Source organism: Schistocerca serialis, chromosome 1 (genome assembly GCF_023864345.2).
Source record: "Schistocerca serialis cubense isolate TAMUIC-IGC-003099 chromosome 1, iqSchSeri2.2, whole genome shotgun sequence".
Classification (NCBI taxonomy): domain Eukaryota; kingdom Metazoa; phylum Arthropoda; class Insecta; order Orthoptera; family Acrididae; genus Schistocerca; species Schistocerca serialis.
Window position 1 is genome coordinate 846,936,356 of NC_064638.1, and position 18,246 is coordinate 846,954,601.

The 18,246-nt window shown below is 45.0% G+C and overlaps 1 protein-coding gene across 1 annotated transcript in view; it reads right to left on the minus strand.

Annotated features, from left to right (window-relative positions):
* Positions 1-18,246, minus strand: part of LOC126439847 (uncharacterized) — a 604,845-nt gene that overhangs the window by 324,665 nt on the left and 261,934 nt on the right. The window contains 10 exon segments of the mRNA XM_050090598.1: positions 741-1,021; positions 4,729-4,904; positions 5,020-5,221; positions 5,307-5,589; positions 7,474-7,706; positions 7,788-7,919; positions 8,001-8,183; positions 10,470-10,664; positions 13,529-13,784; positions 16,444-16,707. Of these exon segments, the coding sequence (XP_049946555.1) occupies positions 741-1,021; positions 4,729-4,904; positions 5,020-5,221; positions 5,307-5,589; positions 7,474-7,706; positions 7,788-7,919; positions 8,001-8,183; positions 10,470-10,664; positions 13,529-13,784; positions 16,444-16,707 (2,205 nt within the window).

An 18,246-nucleotide genomic window follows, 5' to 3' on the forward strand; every position in this document is an offset into this window, starting at 1 on the left:
AGCGCAGGGAAGTGGCGGAACGCTGCCTTCTATGACGGGGGTATTGGAAACTTGGTACAACGCTATGACAAGTCAGAACGGCGACTATGTAGAGAAGCAGCTGGAAAGTATAGCAAACAGTTGCAAATAAAATATTTGCGATTTTCACTGTGGTTTCCATTGTGTGACTGATCTAATGTTGTTTCCCAAATAGCCCTCGTATGTCATTTTAATGTTTTGAGGTGATATTTAAAACTTAATGACCACGCCTTCTATATTATTTTTGGAATACAACTTATGGTGTAAGACTGATACGTAGCGTTTCTGGGGTGTTTGGGGGAGGAGACCAGACAGCGAGGTCATTGGTCTCATCGGATTAGGGAAGGACGGGGAAGGAAGACGGCCGTGCCCTTTCAAAGGAACCATCCCGTCATTTGCCTGGAGCGATTTAGGGAAATCACGGAAAACCTAAATCAGGATGGCCGGACGCGGGAATGAACCGTCGTCCTCTCGAATGCGAATCCAGTGTGCTAGCCACTGCGCCACCTCGCTCCGTGTAACGTTGCCCAAGACCTATGTTAAGTTGGAATGTAACTCTTAGGTTTTGAAATGGTGAAGGCAATGAACGTGATGAGTGGTTCAAGTCCGTTCGGGAGTGGTCCTACTGTACTGCAACAGAGTTTTTCATACGTAGACGGCCTCTTCTAGGCTGTGGACAGTTGCAGGCAGCGTGTCTTCAGAAGTGTGCGAGTCAGCCGTACCTGTGGGCAGGCGCCGGCCGGGCCGCAGCGGGAGCGGCAGCGCCCCTGCACGCAGGTCTCTCCGCAGGCACAGGTGGCGTCGTCAGAGCAGGGCTGCGCGCAGAAGCCGCCCTCGTCACAGTCGGCGGGGTCGCAGCCGGGCGCGGGGCAGCGCGCCGCCGGCTTGGAGCACGCGGACAGCGGGTCGCCCGCGAAGCCGGCCGGGCACGAGCACTGCATGCCGTGCTTCGACACGCGGCACTCCGCGCACGCGCCGCACGCGTTGGGCGCGTCACACGGGTCTGCAACACGTCACCACCTCTCAGTACCTGCACACGCCCTGAAGTGCAGCCCCCCACTTACAAGTCAGTCACCCAAGTATACCGCAGACCATGTCTCTGATGTCTAGAGTAGTGTTCTGCCCCGAGAGAGACGGAGAAGACTTTGTGTTAACGTCAGCGTCTTGTCTGTCTCTGCCCTACACCACGCGTTTCAGCCGTTACCTCGTAGAAAGAGGCAATGTTGGGGGTACGCTTCTGACTCTCCCTCAAAAACTTTGCACAGGGTATTAGGCGTTTAAGTGCAGATACGAGGCGTGTTTTTTTTTTTTAAGTAAGTACCGTTTTGAAATTAAAAAAAGACGTGCTAAGGTATCTCAATACTTTTATTTTCACATGAAAGCCTGTACCTTAATCTACGTACACTCTGATTCTTCCTTGTTTACGTTGTGTACTGAGTGTTTAAGATGCCTCCGATGATCGTGAGTGCCGCCGACTGTAAAGTACGGGCTGTTATAAGATTTCTTAGTGCTAAAGGCCTAAAAGCGATCGATATTCATCTTGAGATCTGTGCAGTTTACGGAGAAAACATTATGAGTGATGGAATGGTAAGAAAGTGGGTGAGTGCATTTAAAGATGGCCGCACAAATGTGCATGATGAACAACGGAGTGGGCGTCCTTCGGTCGTTAATGAAAGTTTGCTGCAGGAAGTGGACAATAAGATGAGAGAAAACAGACGCTTTACCATTTCCTCCTTGCGGGATGACTTTCCTAATGTTTCTCGTAGTGTTTTCTATTTCATTGAGACCGAGCACTTGAATTACCGAAAATCGTACGCACGTTGGGTACCGAAAATGTTGACGGATGTGCACAAAACCAAACGTTTACACAGTGCATTGACTTTCCTTGAGCGGTGCCACAACGACGGTGATGATTTCTTAAGCCAAACTGTTACGGGCGATAAAACATGGGTGGCCTACGTCACACCAGAATCAAAGCAACAGTCCATGCAAGTTGAGGAAGGGCATCGTTTTGCTGCAAGACAATGCCCCTCCGCATGTGGTGAATCACACCAAAGATCTCATCACATCTTTTCGATGGGAAACTCTAGATCATCCTCCGACAGCCCCCATCTTACGCCCAATGACTACCATCTGTTTCTGCACTTGAAGAAACACCTGGCCGGTCAGCGTCTTCAAGACGATGACGAAGTCAAAACAGTGGTGACACAGTGGTTAACAAGTCAGGCGGCAGACTTCTATGAGGAGGGTATTCAAAAACTGGTAAAACCTTACGACAAGTGCCTCAATATTGACGGAAATTATGTAGAAAAGTAGATTAAGGTACAGGCTTTCATGTAAAAATAAAATTATTGAGCTATCTTAGCACGTATTTTTTTTAAATTTCGAAACGGTACTTACTTAAAAAACACGCCTCGTATTTCTGTTGATGACTGAGGACAGTGTACTGCACAACATTATATCAGTATTTCATTCACTTGCAGACAAATAATTATAGCTATTATGAGTAATATGATTTTAGATTGGTTAGTATCTCTAAGTATGTATGGCACAAACAAGCCATTAACATTTACTTTCCCCTGGGCGGCAGATCCGCTATTCAAGTGTGGGCACGAGGACACAAAACGGATAGTCTATACTGACAAGCGCAGTTCACTTCACGGCGTACTGAGAGGCGTAGTTCGCTTCATGGCACAGTTACGACTGTGCAGAAAACATCAGTTAGTAGCAGTGAAGTGTTTGCGGGAAGACCGTTAGGCGCAGAGAAAAAGCAACTGACTCACTCAAGTGGGTACAGATTAAGGTACCAATTATCAAAAAATCTGTATCTGTACCATATGACCCTGCTTATTTGCATAACTATTTTATAACTTATCAATACAGTACTTTACTTTACGTCACCCATAGCAAACACTACAATTGTTAAACAGCTTCACTATACGGGCAATAACATGAATATAGAGGCTAAATTTTCCATGTCACTCTCAAGTGCACGCTTTGGGCATATTTGTCAGAATGACACTATTGACTGGTGCTTAACATGGTACACTATCGTTACTACTAGGCATCGCCCCACCACGGACCTTATGCAACGTGTTACAAAGTTTTTGCGTCAAGAGACAAAATGTTCCCCTACCCTGCATTGAATTCGCCGGCCCTGAGACATTGATTTTTTAGCGAACTATCAGTGATATTAAACTGACAGAGTGATTTTTAACAAGAAAACTTTAAGAGTGAGTGTCTCTAAGCGAAGGAAGATATTTTAGAACGAAACAGAAGATTTAATTTTGCCCTTTCACACAGAGAAAATGTCTGAATTGTAGACAAGACGCATTGCATACACACGCAGCAGAGAGCCTACGCCCTACTACCTCTCAGGGACATAACTAGCAATAAAAGACGCCTAGAGTCACACGAAAGCGTCAGCGAACATTTTTTCTCTAAAAACGGTTGTTCTCTAAGACGTTTGATGTTTGATGCAAATATTTTGCAACATCCTATGTGTACACTTTATTTTAACTTTTGGCACAAGAAATATTAATGCTCCAGAGAACAGGAGAGCACTATAACGAATGTCACTTTGAGTGAAGGCTGTCTCGATGGCTGTTCATATAATTATATTACTACTCTGGTACGACATTTGGTCAATATGTGCGTTCTTTACCGACATTAGTTAAAAAGCTACTAATATGCTGTCGACTTATTGTCTGTTATACTAATTTTAATGGATTTATGATTATCCTGTAGGAACAGCTTTACAAAAATCTACTCTAATGAATAATTAATGAGTCAGTTCCCATTTAGTTTCTTCTGTTTTGTCATTTATTGGCTTTTCCAGGAAATAGTAGAGACCAAATTACTAGTCTCAGCGAAAGCGAAAATTATCATAACTGGGTATAGTGATTCCAGAAATCATTGCAACAATTCATTCCTGAAGGTCTTTTTACTCGTTTGTCCTGCATTACACGTTCACCATTATACTGTGTTAGCTGCTCTGTTTCCTTGTATTATTACTCGTTTTTGTCGTCGCTATTAACATTTCGTGAATTCCTGAAGTTTGACTACAAAACGAATGGATAGTTGCGAAAAGGTACTTTTCATGTGTTGAAAATAGTAACATACGATAAAAACTTTCTAAAGCCAAGATTGCAACAATATTTCTTTATTTACAAACAAACGGCGTCGATTGACTTTGCTGTCACCTTCAAGCCTTAAAAAATTATGTTATAAATACGTTCATTTTTAGTTGGACATCATGCCAAATTGTCCAGCTCAAACTGAACACATTTTATAACACACAATTTTAAAGTCCTGAAGATGACAACCAAATCTGTCGAAACTGTTTGCTTGTAAATAAAGAAATATATGTGCGGCCTTGAATTTAGAAAGTATTTACCAAGTAAAAACAGATCATTCCTACCAATTTCTCAGCATGAGAATCTTCAATTAACGTATGATTCAAGCACGTTGAGATAAACAATAAACATGTTACTCTATACGAAACGAAAAATTAATCTGCTAGCAGTTTATTCCTCGGAGGAAGGACAAGATGTAGGGTGAGCATACTCTCGTTATTATAAAGGCATAGGCCACACAAAAGACGATGTTTTCGTACATTCAGATATTTGTGGAAATGAATTTTGTCTGGACGTGGCCTTCCGTGCATTGGGGTACAATCAAGAACAAGTATGACAAAACCAGGCGACTTACTGATACACTTGTTGTCGACGCACGCCTGATTATCGGAACAAACGTTGTCACTTCGGCAGCCCACGACGCACAGTCGGTTTTCACAGATCTGTCCGGCCCCGCAAGCAGCGTCACTGTTGCACACTGTTTTACACAGCCCTCCGACACACCGTTCATCAGATAGGCAGGACAAGTCACTGCGAAAATGGAAAGAAAAAGAACGGTTGTAAGCAGAAGCTTAATGGTGTAACCACTTATTAGTGTAACCACGGCATTAGCATCTACAGAGATAGCTCGCTGAGAGACACTCACTTTCTGCAGGTGGTGTGGCATATACCGACGTAGCATGTCTGCCCGTCGGAACAGTCTGCTTCCGTCTGGCACGTGGTGGTGGGCTGGCGGCAGCTCACGTTCGGGTCTCCCACGAGAGGCTCCGGACACTCACAGTGCTTGCCGTGGTTCGACATGGAGCACACTGCGTTTGTACCGCAAGCCGTCGGCGACGCGCACAGGTCTGTACAGAGAGGAGGAGACGGTGATTTAGAGGTTGCGGAGACATGGACTCTCCCGTTAGAGATTTGGCCGGCTCGCCCTCTCACCTTGGCACTGTCCGTTGACGCAGGCGGCGCTGGAGGGGCAGCCGGAGTCGGAGCGGCAGCCGGCGACGCAGACGAGCCCCTCGCAGACCTCGCCGCGGCGGCAGGCGTCGTCGCGGCTGCAGGCGGGCCGGCAGACGCCGGCGCGGGCGTCGCAGCGCTCGTTGCCCAGGCAACCGCCGTCCGCGGCGCACAGCGGCCGGCAGGCACCCGACAGGCACGTCAGCCCGGGCGCACAGCCGCGGCTCTCCAGGCACGGCGCCGCGGGCGCGCGCACGCACGCCACCTGCCGACGCCGACACACTCGTTTCCAGCCGTAACACCGGAGAAATTTTCCTCGGCTGATAGCAGCCTGCCCGCTCAATCGCTCTTAACAAATTACCGTGACCAATTTCCTGCGCGTTTGGGGGACATACGAAAGCATTCGGGTAGAGTCTTTCGTCATCACAGTGTGTCACGCCTGTATCTGTGTTACGTGGACAACTACAGTGATTGATTATTAAGTGTCTTATAATCTCTGTGGTGTTATAACTGGTTATGAGCCTATCCCCAATGTTATTCAATCTGTACATTGAGCGAGCAGTAAAGGAAACCGAAGAAAAATATTGATCTTACAAATAGCTCTGAGCACTATGGGGCTTAACTTCTGAGGTCATCAGTCCCCTAGAACTTAGAACTACTTAAACCTAACTAACCTAAGGACATCACACGCATCCATGCCCGCGGCAGGATTCGAACCTGCGACCGGAGCGGTAGCGCGGTTCCAGACTGTAGCGCCTAGAACCGCTCGGCCACACCGGCCGGCTATTGACCTTACAACTTCTCATAGAAGACAGGTTAAGGAAAGACAAACCTACTTTTATAGCATTTGTAGACTTAGACAAAGCTTTTGACAATTTTGACTGGAATACTCTCTTTCAAATCCTGAGGGTATGGAGGGTAAAATACGGGTAGCGAAAGACTGTTTACAACTTATACAGAAAACAAAATTGCAGTTATACGAGTCGAGGGGCAGGAAAGGGAAGCAGTGGTTGAGAAGGGAATGGGACAGGGGAGTAGCGTATCCCCGATGTTATTTAATCTGTACAGTGAGACAGCAATAAAGGAAATGAAAGAAAAATTTGGAGTCGGAATTAAAAATTAAAAACCTCGGGGTTTCGCCGATGACAGCAAAGGACTTAGAAGAGTAGCTGAACGGAATGGACAGTGTCTTGAAAGTAGGATACAAAATGAACATAAACAAAAGCACAACGAGGATAATGGGATGTAGTAGAATTAAATCAGGTGATACTGAGGGAGTTAGATTAGAAAACGAGACACTTAAAATAGGAGATGAGTTTTCTTATTTGGGCAGCAAAATAACTGATTATGGCCAAAGTAGAGAAGATATAAAATGGAGACTGGCAATGACAATAAAAGCGCTTCTGAAGAGGAGAAATTTGTTAATATCGAATATAGATTTAACGCTTTGCCAGCAATTTTATTTCAAAAACATTGAGATATTTTTATTTAAGTAAGAAGTAACAATATGAAAAGAATATTTCTCGCCGTTTCGTTTCCCAATGGGTCAGGGGGGGGGGGGGGGGCAGTAGGACATACAGGATTATTCATACGCACTTCCAGAGCTTCAGAAACGATTGAGCAAAAACTACAAGACGTACTGATAACAGACACATATCTATGGACAGAGAATCTACCCAAGTTTTTAATTCACACTACAAGTGCTCAGTATGTGCTCAGTTTGTGATAATGCAAGCGGCAGTTCGTGGGTGTAAGTCGTTGGCACGATGCGTCCCGGAAGGAAGGCGCGAATGCAGCCCGCTTTGCGATTCTAGTAATTAGGTTGCCTATCTGCAGTTACGCACAGTTGTATTATAGAACCTTATATTTGTTAAATATTGCTATAATTGTGGTAAATAACTAAGTTCTCAAATGATAAAAGTATCTTTGTCGTAAAGAATACATTTCGTTACAATTAACCTTCGCACATCTGCAGCCAGAGTAAGCAGAGGACGTTTCAGATACGTTTTAAATGAACTTAGGTTATGTTACCGGACTCGTGCTGGTTGCTAGTCTCCATGTGCAATGACGGCGTGAGAGAATTCCTGGCGTCTGAATCTTGAGATGTAGGTGCTAACAACTCTGGACAGAGTATCGTATCGGGACGTACCTGTGCTGTTGGGCTGGGCACAAGCCCCTGCGGGCACGAGCACACGGCCCGCTGGTTGGACGTGGAGCAGATGGCGTTGGGTCCGCAAGGCTTGGAGGCGCACGGATCGACGCAGCGGCCGCCCATACACTGCTCGCTGGCCGAGCAGTCCTCGTCAGACTTGCAGCCGAATATGCACATGTTGTTCAGGCAGATGTGGCCCAAGAAGCAGTCGTTGTGGACGCGGCACGTCACTGCAGACGAGAACAGCTCCCGTTAGTCTTTTGCAGGCTTCGCGCTTACTCGAAAATGTATTTTTATTTAAAAACACTTACGCATGCAGTTGCCCTTGAGGCACTTCTCATTGAGGGCGCAGTCGGTGTCGGCGCTGCACACTGGTAGGCACATGCTGTCTCTACACGTGTTGCCTTCAGAGCAGTCCTTGTTCGATTCGCACGATACAGGTACTGTAAGAGACGAAGGAAGGATGTAGAAACTTGTCCACGTGCGCTTTCATCTTTCTTGGTGTCTACGTGTGAGATACTTACTCCTGACGCACTCGACGGCCTGGTTTCCAGTGAAGCCCGGCGGGCAGCTGCACTGCTTGCCGTGGTTGAGCACGCGGCACTCGGCGTTCATGCCGCACGCACCCCGAGCTTCGCATGGGTTCACGCACTGGCCGTTCACGCAGTTCTCCGTTAGGTTGCACTCGCCGTCCGACTGGCACAGTGCTGCAACCGGAAAAAATCAACGTGAGTGCACTGTTCCTGGTGACAAGTGTTTACGTTTGAAGGATTTCGTCTGTCAGCATGTTTCACCACAGACGTAACTGGACTTGCTTGTCATTATCTAGAACCGTATGAAATACTCAATCTAATCCGTAATTGGGATCGATGATCACAGATATTTTGCAAATGTCCTTGGCTCTATGAAATATCCAGTTTTACGACCCCCAAATGATGTATTTTTCTCGTTATTCTTTCGACTGTTTAGATGCCGTCAGCTAATGTGCTACACTCTCCCATTGCGCATAAAAGCCACAGCAACATCATCGACAGTGATATTTCCATTTTCCAGTAAATTTTTGTCTTCCAATAAGTCTATTGCTACTAAGTGAAATATTATTGGATGCATTATCTTTGTGCCCTGTTAATCTGTGCCTCACGAAGGAAAAGATTTGACACACTTGTGTCTTCTCACATATGCCTTCGAAGGCTTTTCATCCGTCTGAAGGAAATAACTGCAACAACCCACACTTTTTGACGAATGTTTTATTTCGCCGCAAATAGTTTCGGACCTGAGCCCATCATCGGACGCCAGCGAAATCCCTTCTCCAAATTTGTTGAGGAAAGGTTGTTTTGAGGTATTACAGTACAGGGTCTGCATCAGTTAAATGGAGCACGCTGAACAGGAGCTTAACTAAAGACAAGATGGCAGACAGGTTTGTTTACATCTGACATTTACGTAAACAGTTGCGGTGTTTTCAAATCATTATGGATAAAATAATGTTCTGTCAACGTCAATTTGAATATCTGTTTGTAGCACCACAAATGGTTCCATTTTCCTGTTCTCTTTTTTTCTCACTGTCCACAATTAACTTCTGTTCATACTTCTGTTCATACTGTGGTGTAGACGCACATTTCTCTTTCAACTCAGCGTCAGTACTTGATACCAATAAATTGTTTCGTAGAAGAAAGTCTTCTTCAACAGTTGTGAATGTTCCTTTCTTGTTTCCTGTAACTTTACTTCCTTGTTAGCAAAATTAATTGACTAATACTATATGTTGCCATTTTTGATGTGTTGGTTAGCGGTTAAGTAGGTTTTGCAAGTCATCATTTTTAAACCTTTCCAATCTATATATCACTTCTAAAGTTACTAGACACTACTTCAGAGCCTCCACATTCACTCTGAATAGTTAACAGTTCTTTCTTGGGGTCATTAGTGACGCAACTGCATTTTTTCGCGTCATTTTGAAACATTAAACGCAGAAGTGTCACACTTTCCCATCTTACATACTATTTCATACAAATAAGTGATACTCGAAGTGAGGTTACAAATCCTCGTCGAAAATATACTATTATACTTCACGATAAATGATGACAGCCAAAACAGTTGCAGGATAAAGATTTATTAAAATTCTTGACCAAGGTTTCGGTATGCATAAATATACCTTCATCAGAAGTAAAAGATCTAAAATTACATCCTGCAATGGAAATTAATAAAACAATTGTGCCAAAGTCAGTAGTTAAGACATCATCTCCATTTATACAACATGATTGTGGACACAGGGTCGATGCGAACACAGTTTAGCATCAGTACAGGCGAAGTACTGATGCTAAACTGTGTTCGCATCGACCCTGTGTCCACAATCATGTTGTATAAATGAAGATGATGTCTTAACTACTGACGACGCCTTTGGCACAATTGTTTTATTAATTTCCATTGCAGGGTGTAATTTTAGATATTTTACTTCTGATGAAGGTATATTTATATATACCGAAACCTTGGTCAAGAATTTGAATAAATCTTTATCCTGCAACTGTTTTGGCTGTCATCATTTATCATGAAGAATTTCAACAGCTGCCGTTTCAGCCATGTTTAAAATCTTGATGTACTATTTAATGATAGAAATGACTTGTATATATATGTTGTAATATAATATACAGTTTACGTACAGCTACAGTGTTTCGATTCCTATACCACAAATAGACGAAAAAAGTGACATTTTCATTTTCTACTTTGGCCAGTGTTGCACTACAGTTCTAGAATCGACCGTTTTCTGAAGCACAGCGTTTTATTTTACCATATGTGCCAAATAACGTGCTATTAGTGGAAGTATCACTTGCAGGAAGATTACCTTTGATGGAAAGCATTCGCTTTCGATATCTTGTTAGTCCCGATTCTAAACTAAATAGTTAAGGCATCAATAAAGTATGGCATTTGCATCTGTGGAAGCTTTGGAAATGAAATCTAGACAAGCGCAAATTGAGAGAGGGCAGTGTGTGTGTGGTACTGACGCTTGCAGATGTGTCCGTAGCAGTAGGTGCTGGCGGGGCACTGGGCGCTGCTCTGGCAGGGCAGCGGCCGCGGCCGGCAGCCGACGCGCTGGTCGTTGGCGTCGCCCTCGTAGCCGTCGCGGCAGCGGCACGACGCCGCGTGCCCGGAGGCCACGCACTCCGCGTTCTGGCCGCACAGCGTGCTCTCGCACACGTCTGCAACACCAGGCCACTCGGCGTTCAGGAGGGGTTAACAGGGGGCTGTTCAACTCGTTTCGTCCAATGGCATTATAACTATTGAGAGTGGCTAAGATATCATATTCACGCTACACTGTGGCCACTGAAGACCAAAAAGGAAAAAAGCGTTTGAGGATATGACTCCAGCGTTGAACAAGTTTTAATCAAAAGGAGAAGGAAATTAGCATATTTAGTGCGTGATTTGAAAGTGGCTGTAACTCAATAACTGATGCTATAAACACACACAAAATATTTTTCCACTTTCCACTATAGTGAAAGTAGGGAGTTAGACAGAGAGAGAGAGAGAGAGAGAGAGAGAGAGAGAGAGAGAGAGACGTGAGGCGAACGAAGTAGAAGGACACTTTACAAATGATACTGATAAATTGGGAGTCAAGCAGTTTTACGTACGTTATATGAGATCAATTTCACTAAAATACACAGAGACAGCAAAGGACTTGGAAGAGCAGTTGAATGGAATGGACCCTGTCTTGAAAGGAGGGTATAAAATGAACATCAAGAAAACCAAAACGAGGATAATGGAATGTAGTCGAATTAAATCGGGTGATGCTGAGGGAATTAGATTAGGAAATGAGACACTTAAAGTAGTAAAGGAGTTTTGCTATTTCGGGAGCAAAATAACAGATGGTGGTCGAAGTAGAGAGGATATAAAATGTAGACTGGCAATGGCAAGGAAAGCGTTTCTGAAGAAGATAAATTTGTTGACATCGAGTATCGATTTAAGTGTCAGCAAGTCGTTTCTGAAAGTATTTGTATAGAGTGTAGCCATGTATGGAAGTGAAACATGGACGATAAATAGTTTGGACAAGAAGAGGATAGAAGCTTTCGAAATGTGGTGCTACAGAAGAAAGCTGAAGGTTAGATGGGTAGATCACCTAACTAATGAGGAGGTACTGAATAGGATTGGGGAGAAGAGGAGTTTGTGGCACAACTTGACTAGAAGAAGGGATCGGTTGGTAGGACATGTTCTGAGGCATCAAGGGATCACCAATTTAGTACTGGAGGGCAGCGTGGAGGGTAAAAATCGTAGAAGGAGACCAAGAGATGAATACACTAAGCACATTCAGACGGATGTAGGCTGCACTAGGTACTGGGAGATGAAGAAGCTTGCAAAGAATAGGGTAGCATGGAGAGCTGCATCAAACCAGTCTTAGGATTGAAGACCACAACAACAACAACAACAACACGAAATTTAAATACTGGTAAGGCCACACATAAAAATCAGAATCGCTCAATTCAAAGAAGCAAAATTAAAACCAAATAATGTACACTTTTCATTACGTACTGTGCATACTCAACTACGGAAAGGGAAAATATACAGAAGTAACATGTCCAGTAAATGCGATTGGGTGATGACTCAATGACGATAACAAGAAAATCACTTGATGACACAGACACAAAACTCACAGAAATCTCCTTCCTAACTATTCATAAATGGATTTAGGCAATACAAAAATTTAAAAATCTTACGACATTCGTCTCATTATCACATGAAATATGTGAAAGATTAGCGACATGTCGATTGCTGCACTTCTGTCTCAATGTTAAACATTGAATTGAAATACGGCGTACAGAAATCATTGTCACACGAAGAGCAGAAACTGCTGGGCCTCCTACATATAAATAAGACAAGGTGGAGAAGTTAAAGAAGACAGATGAACACTAGAACAGACGATAATATGTGCTACTCGACCGATGCAGCCTTCACTGAGAAGTGCCTAGAATATAATCAAGAGCATGAATATATCGACAAAAATATTGTAGTGCAAGGTCCAAGTTTCTGCGACAGCGTCATTAAATAAATCTCTCGAAACAACGGTTTCGAAAACCCTGTAAATGGGGGCGAGTGTCAACCAGGTTTCAGACTGGAATTCAATTCAGCAAGGCCTCGCCGGATATTCCAAGCATCGGAATGGGAGCCACTCACGGGGTGTGTGATTCAGGAAATGACGGCACGGGAGGCGAGAAAGCCCGAATCGGCCAAGATGTAAATTAAAGTTAGTAAAATTGTACACAACGGAAAGGTTGGTTTGAACTCCATAGTCCTTCAATTTGCATTGTGCTGTTGGAGGTGGTATGCCCTTGCCTTCATCCGAACTTTGATGTGACGCACTCACTGGACAAAATGGGGATGAAATACTTCATATACTCTACAACAGAACCATGCAAGACTCGAGTTAATCGATGTAGAGAAGTCACGAAAATGTATTTTTATATGGACGCATTAGAATTGGGCTCCACCCAGATGCGAGTGCTGTGCCATAAGCACTGCGCCTTCTAGCTCAGTACGACTCCAACATCCTGTAGGGAAGTGTAGGCAGCAAGTACACAGAAGACTGCCACTCACAGTATATTAACAATTCAATCTGGTCAGTCGTCGGAATATTGTACACAGAGACAGAAGCGCCAGTTCGGCTCGAAATCCGAAAACATACTCTCAATCATTCCAAGAAAGTCTCACATATACAATTGAATTGATAAGAAGAAGTATGGAGAATAAGACAGATAAAATTTATTAACTGTAATAGCACGTCTCCTTTATTGATATTGCATTCGTTCCATTGATGCGAAATAGAAAGGGAAATCACCCATTTTTTGGACGTTCCGTGAGTTGCTAGCAACGACTTTAAGTTGGTAAATAGATTTGAAAAGTAGTAATGTGAAGAGAATCGTTCATTTCGAGAGTTTCGTGCAAAACGAGCGCTGCAAGAAATATAGTTGCTTACAGTTTGAAAAGTGCGAGTAAGTGCAGACGAATTATGAGTGGAGACACGAGAGGTAGTAAGAGCAGCTGGAAGGTGAGCAGTGTGGGAGCTGGTGCTGACCTCTGCACTTGGGCACTCCGGTGATGGTGGAGCACTGCGTGGCGGCGGGGCAGTCGTCGTCGACCTGGCACTCGACGGGCGCGCGGCAGCCCTCGCGGGCGGCGTCGCCCACCGTGCCCGGCGGGCACGAGCAGCGGAACGAGCCGCGCGCGTTCTCGCACAGCGCGCCCGGCCCGCAGGGCGAGCTCGCGCACGCGTCCACCGGCTCGCAGCCGCGCGACGCGTCGCCCGTGAAGCCCGGCTGGCAGTGGCACACCTGCAACCGCACGCCGCCAGTGCTGTGTTGAACCGTGTCCGTGATGGCGTGCTGACACTATTACTACTAGTGCTCTCTAAAGCGTTTGTGTCACCTACCGTCATTTGGTCCTATGACTGTGACTCCGTAGAATGAGGCTGCGTTTTCGGTGCGATTGCTGGCGACAAAGATTTGGGTACATATTTGTCTATGCCGGATTAGAACGGCGCTCCACTCAAATGCGAGCACCTTCTAGCGCAGTGATGTGAGCACCATAAGCTTCCGGAAATAGTTACAGGTCAAACAGTACTTGGCTGGATGTAAGACGTATTTTAGCCAGCCATGCATGAGGAAGCCTTAATGTACATTTCACATATCGTTTTTGGTTTTTACATGTTCGTGTTTCAGTGTTATTCACATTATTAGGGATAGAACAAAAAATTCTTTTACTTGGCATAATATTCTATTTGAACACAAAGGGTTCAAAATGGTTCAAATGGCTCTGAGCCCTATGGGACCTAACTTCTGAGGTCATCAGTCCCCTAGAACTTAGTACTAACTAACCTAAGGACATCACACATATCCATGCCGGATAGCACCTAGAACCGCTCGGCCACCCCGGCCGACCCGAACATGAAGGGTGTTTCGAAGTTTTTACCAAGGTTGCAGTTAGACGCCGCGCGGTCTGAGGTGCCTTGTCACAGTTCGTGCGGCTCCTCCCGTCGGAAGTTCAAGTCCTCCCTCCTTAGCGTTAGTTAGTTTAAGTTAGATTAAGTAGTACGTAAGCTTAGGGACCGATGATCTCAGCAGTTTGGTCCCATAAGACCTTACCACAAATTTCCAATTTCCAATTTTGCATTTAGAGAACTAGGGTCGCCATCTCATTAGTTTCCGCCTCCATAGCTGAGTGGTCAGCTTGGTAGAATGCCGTGCGAAGGGCCTAGGTTCGATTCCTAGCTGGGTCAGAGATGATCTCCACTCGAGGTGTGGATATTGTGTTGTATTCATCATCATTTCATCCTAATCGACACCCTTGTCGTCGATGTGGCGTCAACTAAAAAGACTTGCACCAGGTGACCGGTCTAACCGGCGGGAGACCCTAGCCACACTACATTCCATTTCATCTCATTAATGGTAAAATCTTTGCGTCAAATGTTTATGGATGGTAAATGGCGTCATTGGGAACAACTTTTGTTAGAGACAAAATATAAATCCCGGCGGAGGTTCGAGTCCTCCCGCGGGCGTGTGTGTGTGTTTGTCGTTAGGATAATTTTGGTGAAGTAGTGTGTAAGCTTAGGGACTGATGACCTTAGCAGTTAAGTCCCATAAGATTTCACACACATTTTAATATTTTTTTTGACAAAATATATGCCGGAGTTTTCTAGCGACGCTAGACGTCCTTCAGTATTCGCCGACCCCGGGACGACATGATTTCTCCGAATCAGCAAGGTGCTGTAGGGCCTATACTACATACCCCAGTAATATGATAAAGGGATTCTCAATAAGGAAACTTTAAGAATGATTGTCTCTAACAGGAGAAAGATATTTTAGATGCGAAATCACTTACTTTCATTTTGCTGGGCCTGCCCCCTCTGAAACTGAGCAGAGAACTGGATCATAGGCAACACGCAAGACATACGCACGCCGCAGAATGCCTAAGCTCTGCAGTCTCCCAGGGGCCTAACCAGTACAAAAGGACGCTTAACGTCACCAGGAAATGTCAGCGAACATTTTCTCTCTAACAAAAGCAGTTCCCCTTGAAGCGACCTATCACTCCTAGGCGCTTGATGGAAAGACATTGAAGCACTCTGCATTATCCGCTACACCAGGTGGTTACCCCACAACATATTATAAATGGCATTAGAAATTCTTCCAATCCATATGTGGCATACAGCAAACCAGTGCTTAACAGTATTGGTTAAAAACAATCTTGGTTGCAATTTTAGTTTTTTATTTTTCAACGACACGTTTCGCCTTATTTAGGCATCTTCAGGTAATCTATTCTAGATGGACGCCAGAGGCACCAAGATCTGCATAACGTGTTCCCGTTCACAGGAGCGAGTAACAGAGTAACATGGGGGCTGAGGTAGTAAGCTTACGCGTTATGTAGATCTTGGTGCCTCTCACGTCCATCTAGAAAAGATAACCTGAAGATGCCTAAATAAGGCGAAACGCGTCGTTGAAAAATAAAAAACTAAAATTGCAACCAAGACTGTTTTTAACCAATACTATACATGACATTGATAGATTTTGTGGGATTAAAGGGACCAGACTGCGACGGTCATCGGTCCATTGATAGATTTACTGGTACACATAAATACCAGTGTTTTGGAATAATTTGTTAAAGATTGCTCCCTCACTACTCGTTCAGCTGGCGGTTCAGTTTATTCTCACATGTGTCAGTAAAATGAAGTCGAAAGAAGTGTCCTTTTATGCGTCAACTGACATCGCCTACGTCCCAACTGTCAACACCTGAATAAGTGTCCAATATTCACAGCCAGGCAGCGTTTCTGAGGGAAAGCAGACATCTTGCACAGTGAAATAATCATATTGGGGACATTTACACCTACGGTAGGGATAGCTTCATTGGGAGATATATATATATATATATATATATATATATATATATATATATATATATATATATATATATATATATATATATACAGCAGGTACTCACGGGTCGGTGGTTCTCGGCGGAGCAGAGCGCGTTGGAGCCGCAGGAGGCTGCGGGCGGCGCGCAGGCGGGTCTGCAGGAGTAGTCGTCGCAGCGGCGGTCGGGCGGGCAGTCGGCGTCCGCCTGGCACTCCTCGGGCCGGCAGCCGGCCAGCGGGTCTCCGCGGAAGCCCGCCAGGCACGAGCACACGGGCCGGTGGCGCTGCGACACGCACTGCGCGTTGCGCCCGCACGCCGCCGAGCCGTCGCACGCGTCGCGGCACTCCGCCTGCAACACCCACGCGTCCGTTTGCCCTTCTTCCCTACTGCGCGGCGGAAACGATGTCGCGTGGAAGTGCAGATGTGTCGCCTATGTGTAGCATTCCTCACTTCTGACGGGGAAACTTTTCAGGAATTTTCTGGGCATTTCAGGTAAGCGTAGGCTTCTGTGTGGTCCTGGACAGGATATGTAGAAATACAGGGTGTTCTATTTATCTCACGACCGCACACACGGCGCAGTAGACGGCGGGCAGTGAGCGCTCCGTTTCCCGCGGAATCAAATGCCGTGTCGCCTGTCTACTATCGAAATACTAAATTTAAAATACATGCAAATACTCGTTCCTGTCATGGAAGGAGATGTCGCAACTGCCTGCTATTGTTTTCCGCGCATTTCTGACGTCTACTCAAAAATGATTCGTCACACGATGTAATGCTGTTTGAGAAATTGAATTGACTGACTCGTAGATATTATCCTTGAGTTCCAGTAACGTGTAGAGATTTGTTGTGTACACCTTTTCGTTTAGTGCTCCCCAAAAACAGAAATAGCATGGGTTTAAATCGGGACTTCGAGTGGGCTAGATATTCTTACTGATGACCCTGTTATGAAACACGTCGTGCAAAGAAACACTGGCCCTATGAACCCTCTCCGGATTCTGTTGAAAAAGCGCGAAGCTTCGTCCTCTTTCATTCAGTTCACAAAACAAGGTTACGAAGTGTTTTGCGCATATCTTTCACTGCTAATTGTCTCATTAAAAAAATTAGCCTGTTATTCTGTCACCACTAACTGCGCACCACAGTCCTATTTTCTGATCGTGAAGGGGTTCCTAATGAAGCAGAATAGGTCTACCGACGCTCCAAACTCAAAAGTTTTGCCGGGTTCGATTCCCGGCGGGGTCAGGGATTTTCACCTGCCTCGAGATGACTGGGTGTTTGTATTGTCCTCATCATTTCATCATCGAGATTGGGCTGAGCAAAGGTTCGGAATTTGTACGGGCTCTGATAACCGCGCAGTTGAGCGCCCCGCAAACCAAACATCATCATCATCATCATCTAAAGTTTTGGGAATTAAAAGCGCCGTGTAAATGGAAACAAGCATCCTCTGAAAACAGAATGAGGTAAGGATCCTTATCACCATTATGCACTTGTTTCAGAACCCATTCGCAAAACCTAACTTGTGCACGGGATCACCAGGTTTAAGTTCTTGTACTACTGTTACTTTATAGGGCCTTAGCCTAACTAATTTAGCGGCTCTTTGTACAGAGGTGCAAGAAATTTGCGTTTGTTGTAAAAGCCGTCTAAGAGACTTTTTGGGAAAATTGGTATGCAACGCCATCGAGATGAGCTTCTACGTGCATTGTACGTTGTCGTTTACACTTCTTGTCATGAACGCGTCCCGTTTCACGAAACTGATTCACTATTTTGTGAACTGCATTACGACTCCGGACTCCAACGCTTGGAAGCTTTTGTTCAAATAATCTCCAGACAATACGAGTGGACTGTGTACGCACGTACTAATCGTAAATAAACACTCATTGCGGAATCGAATAAT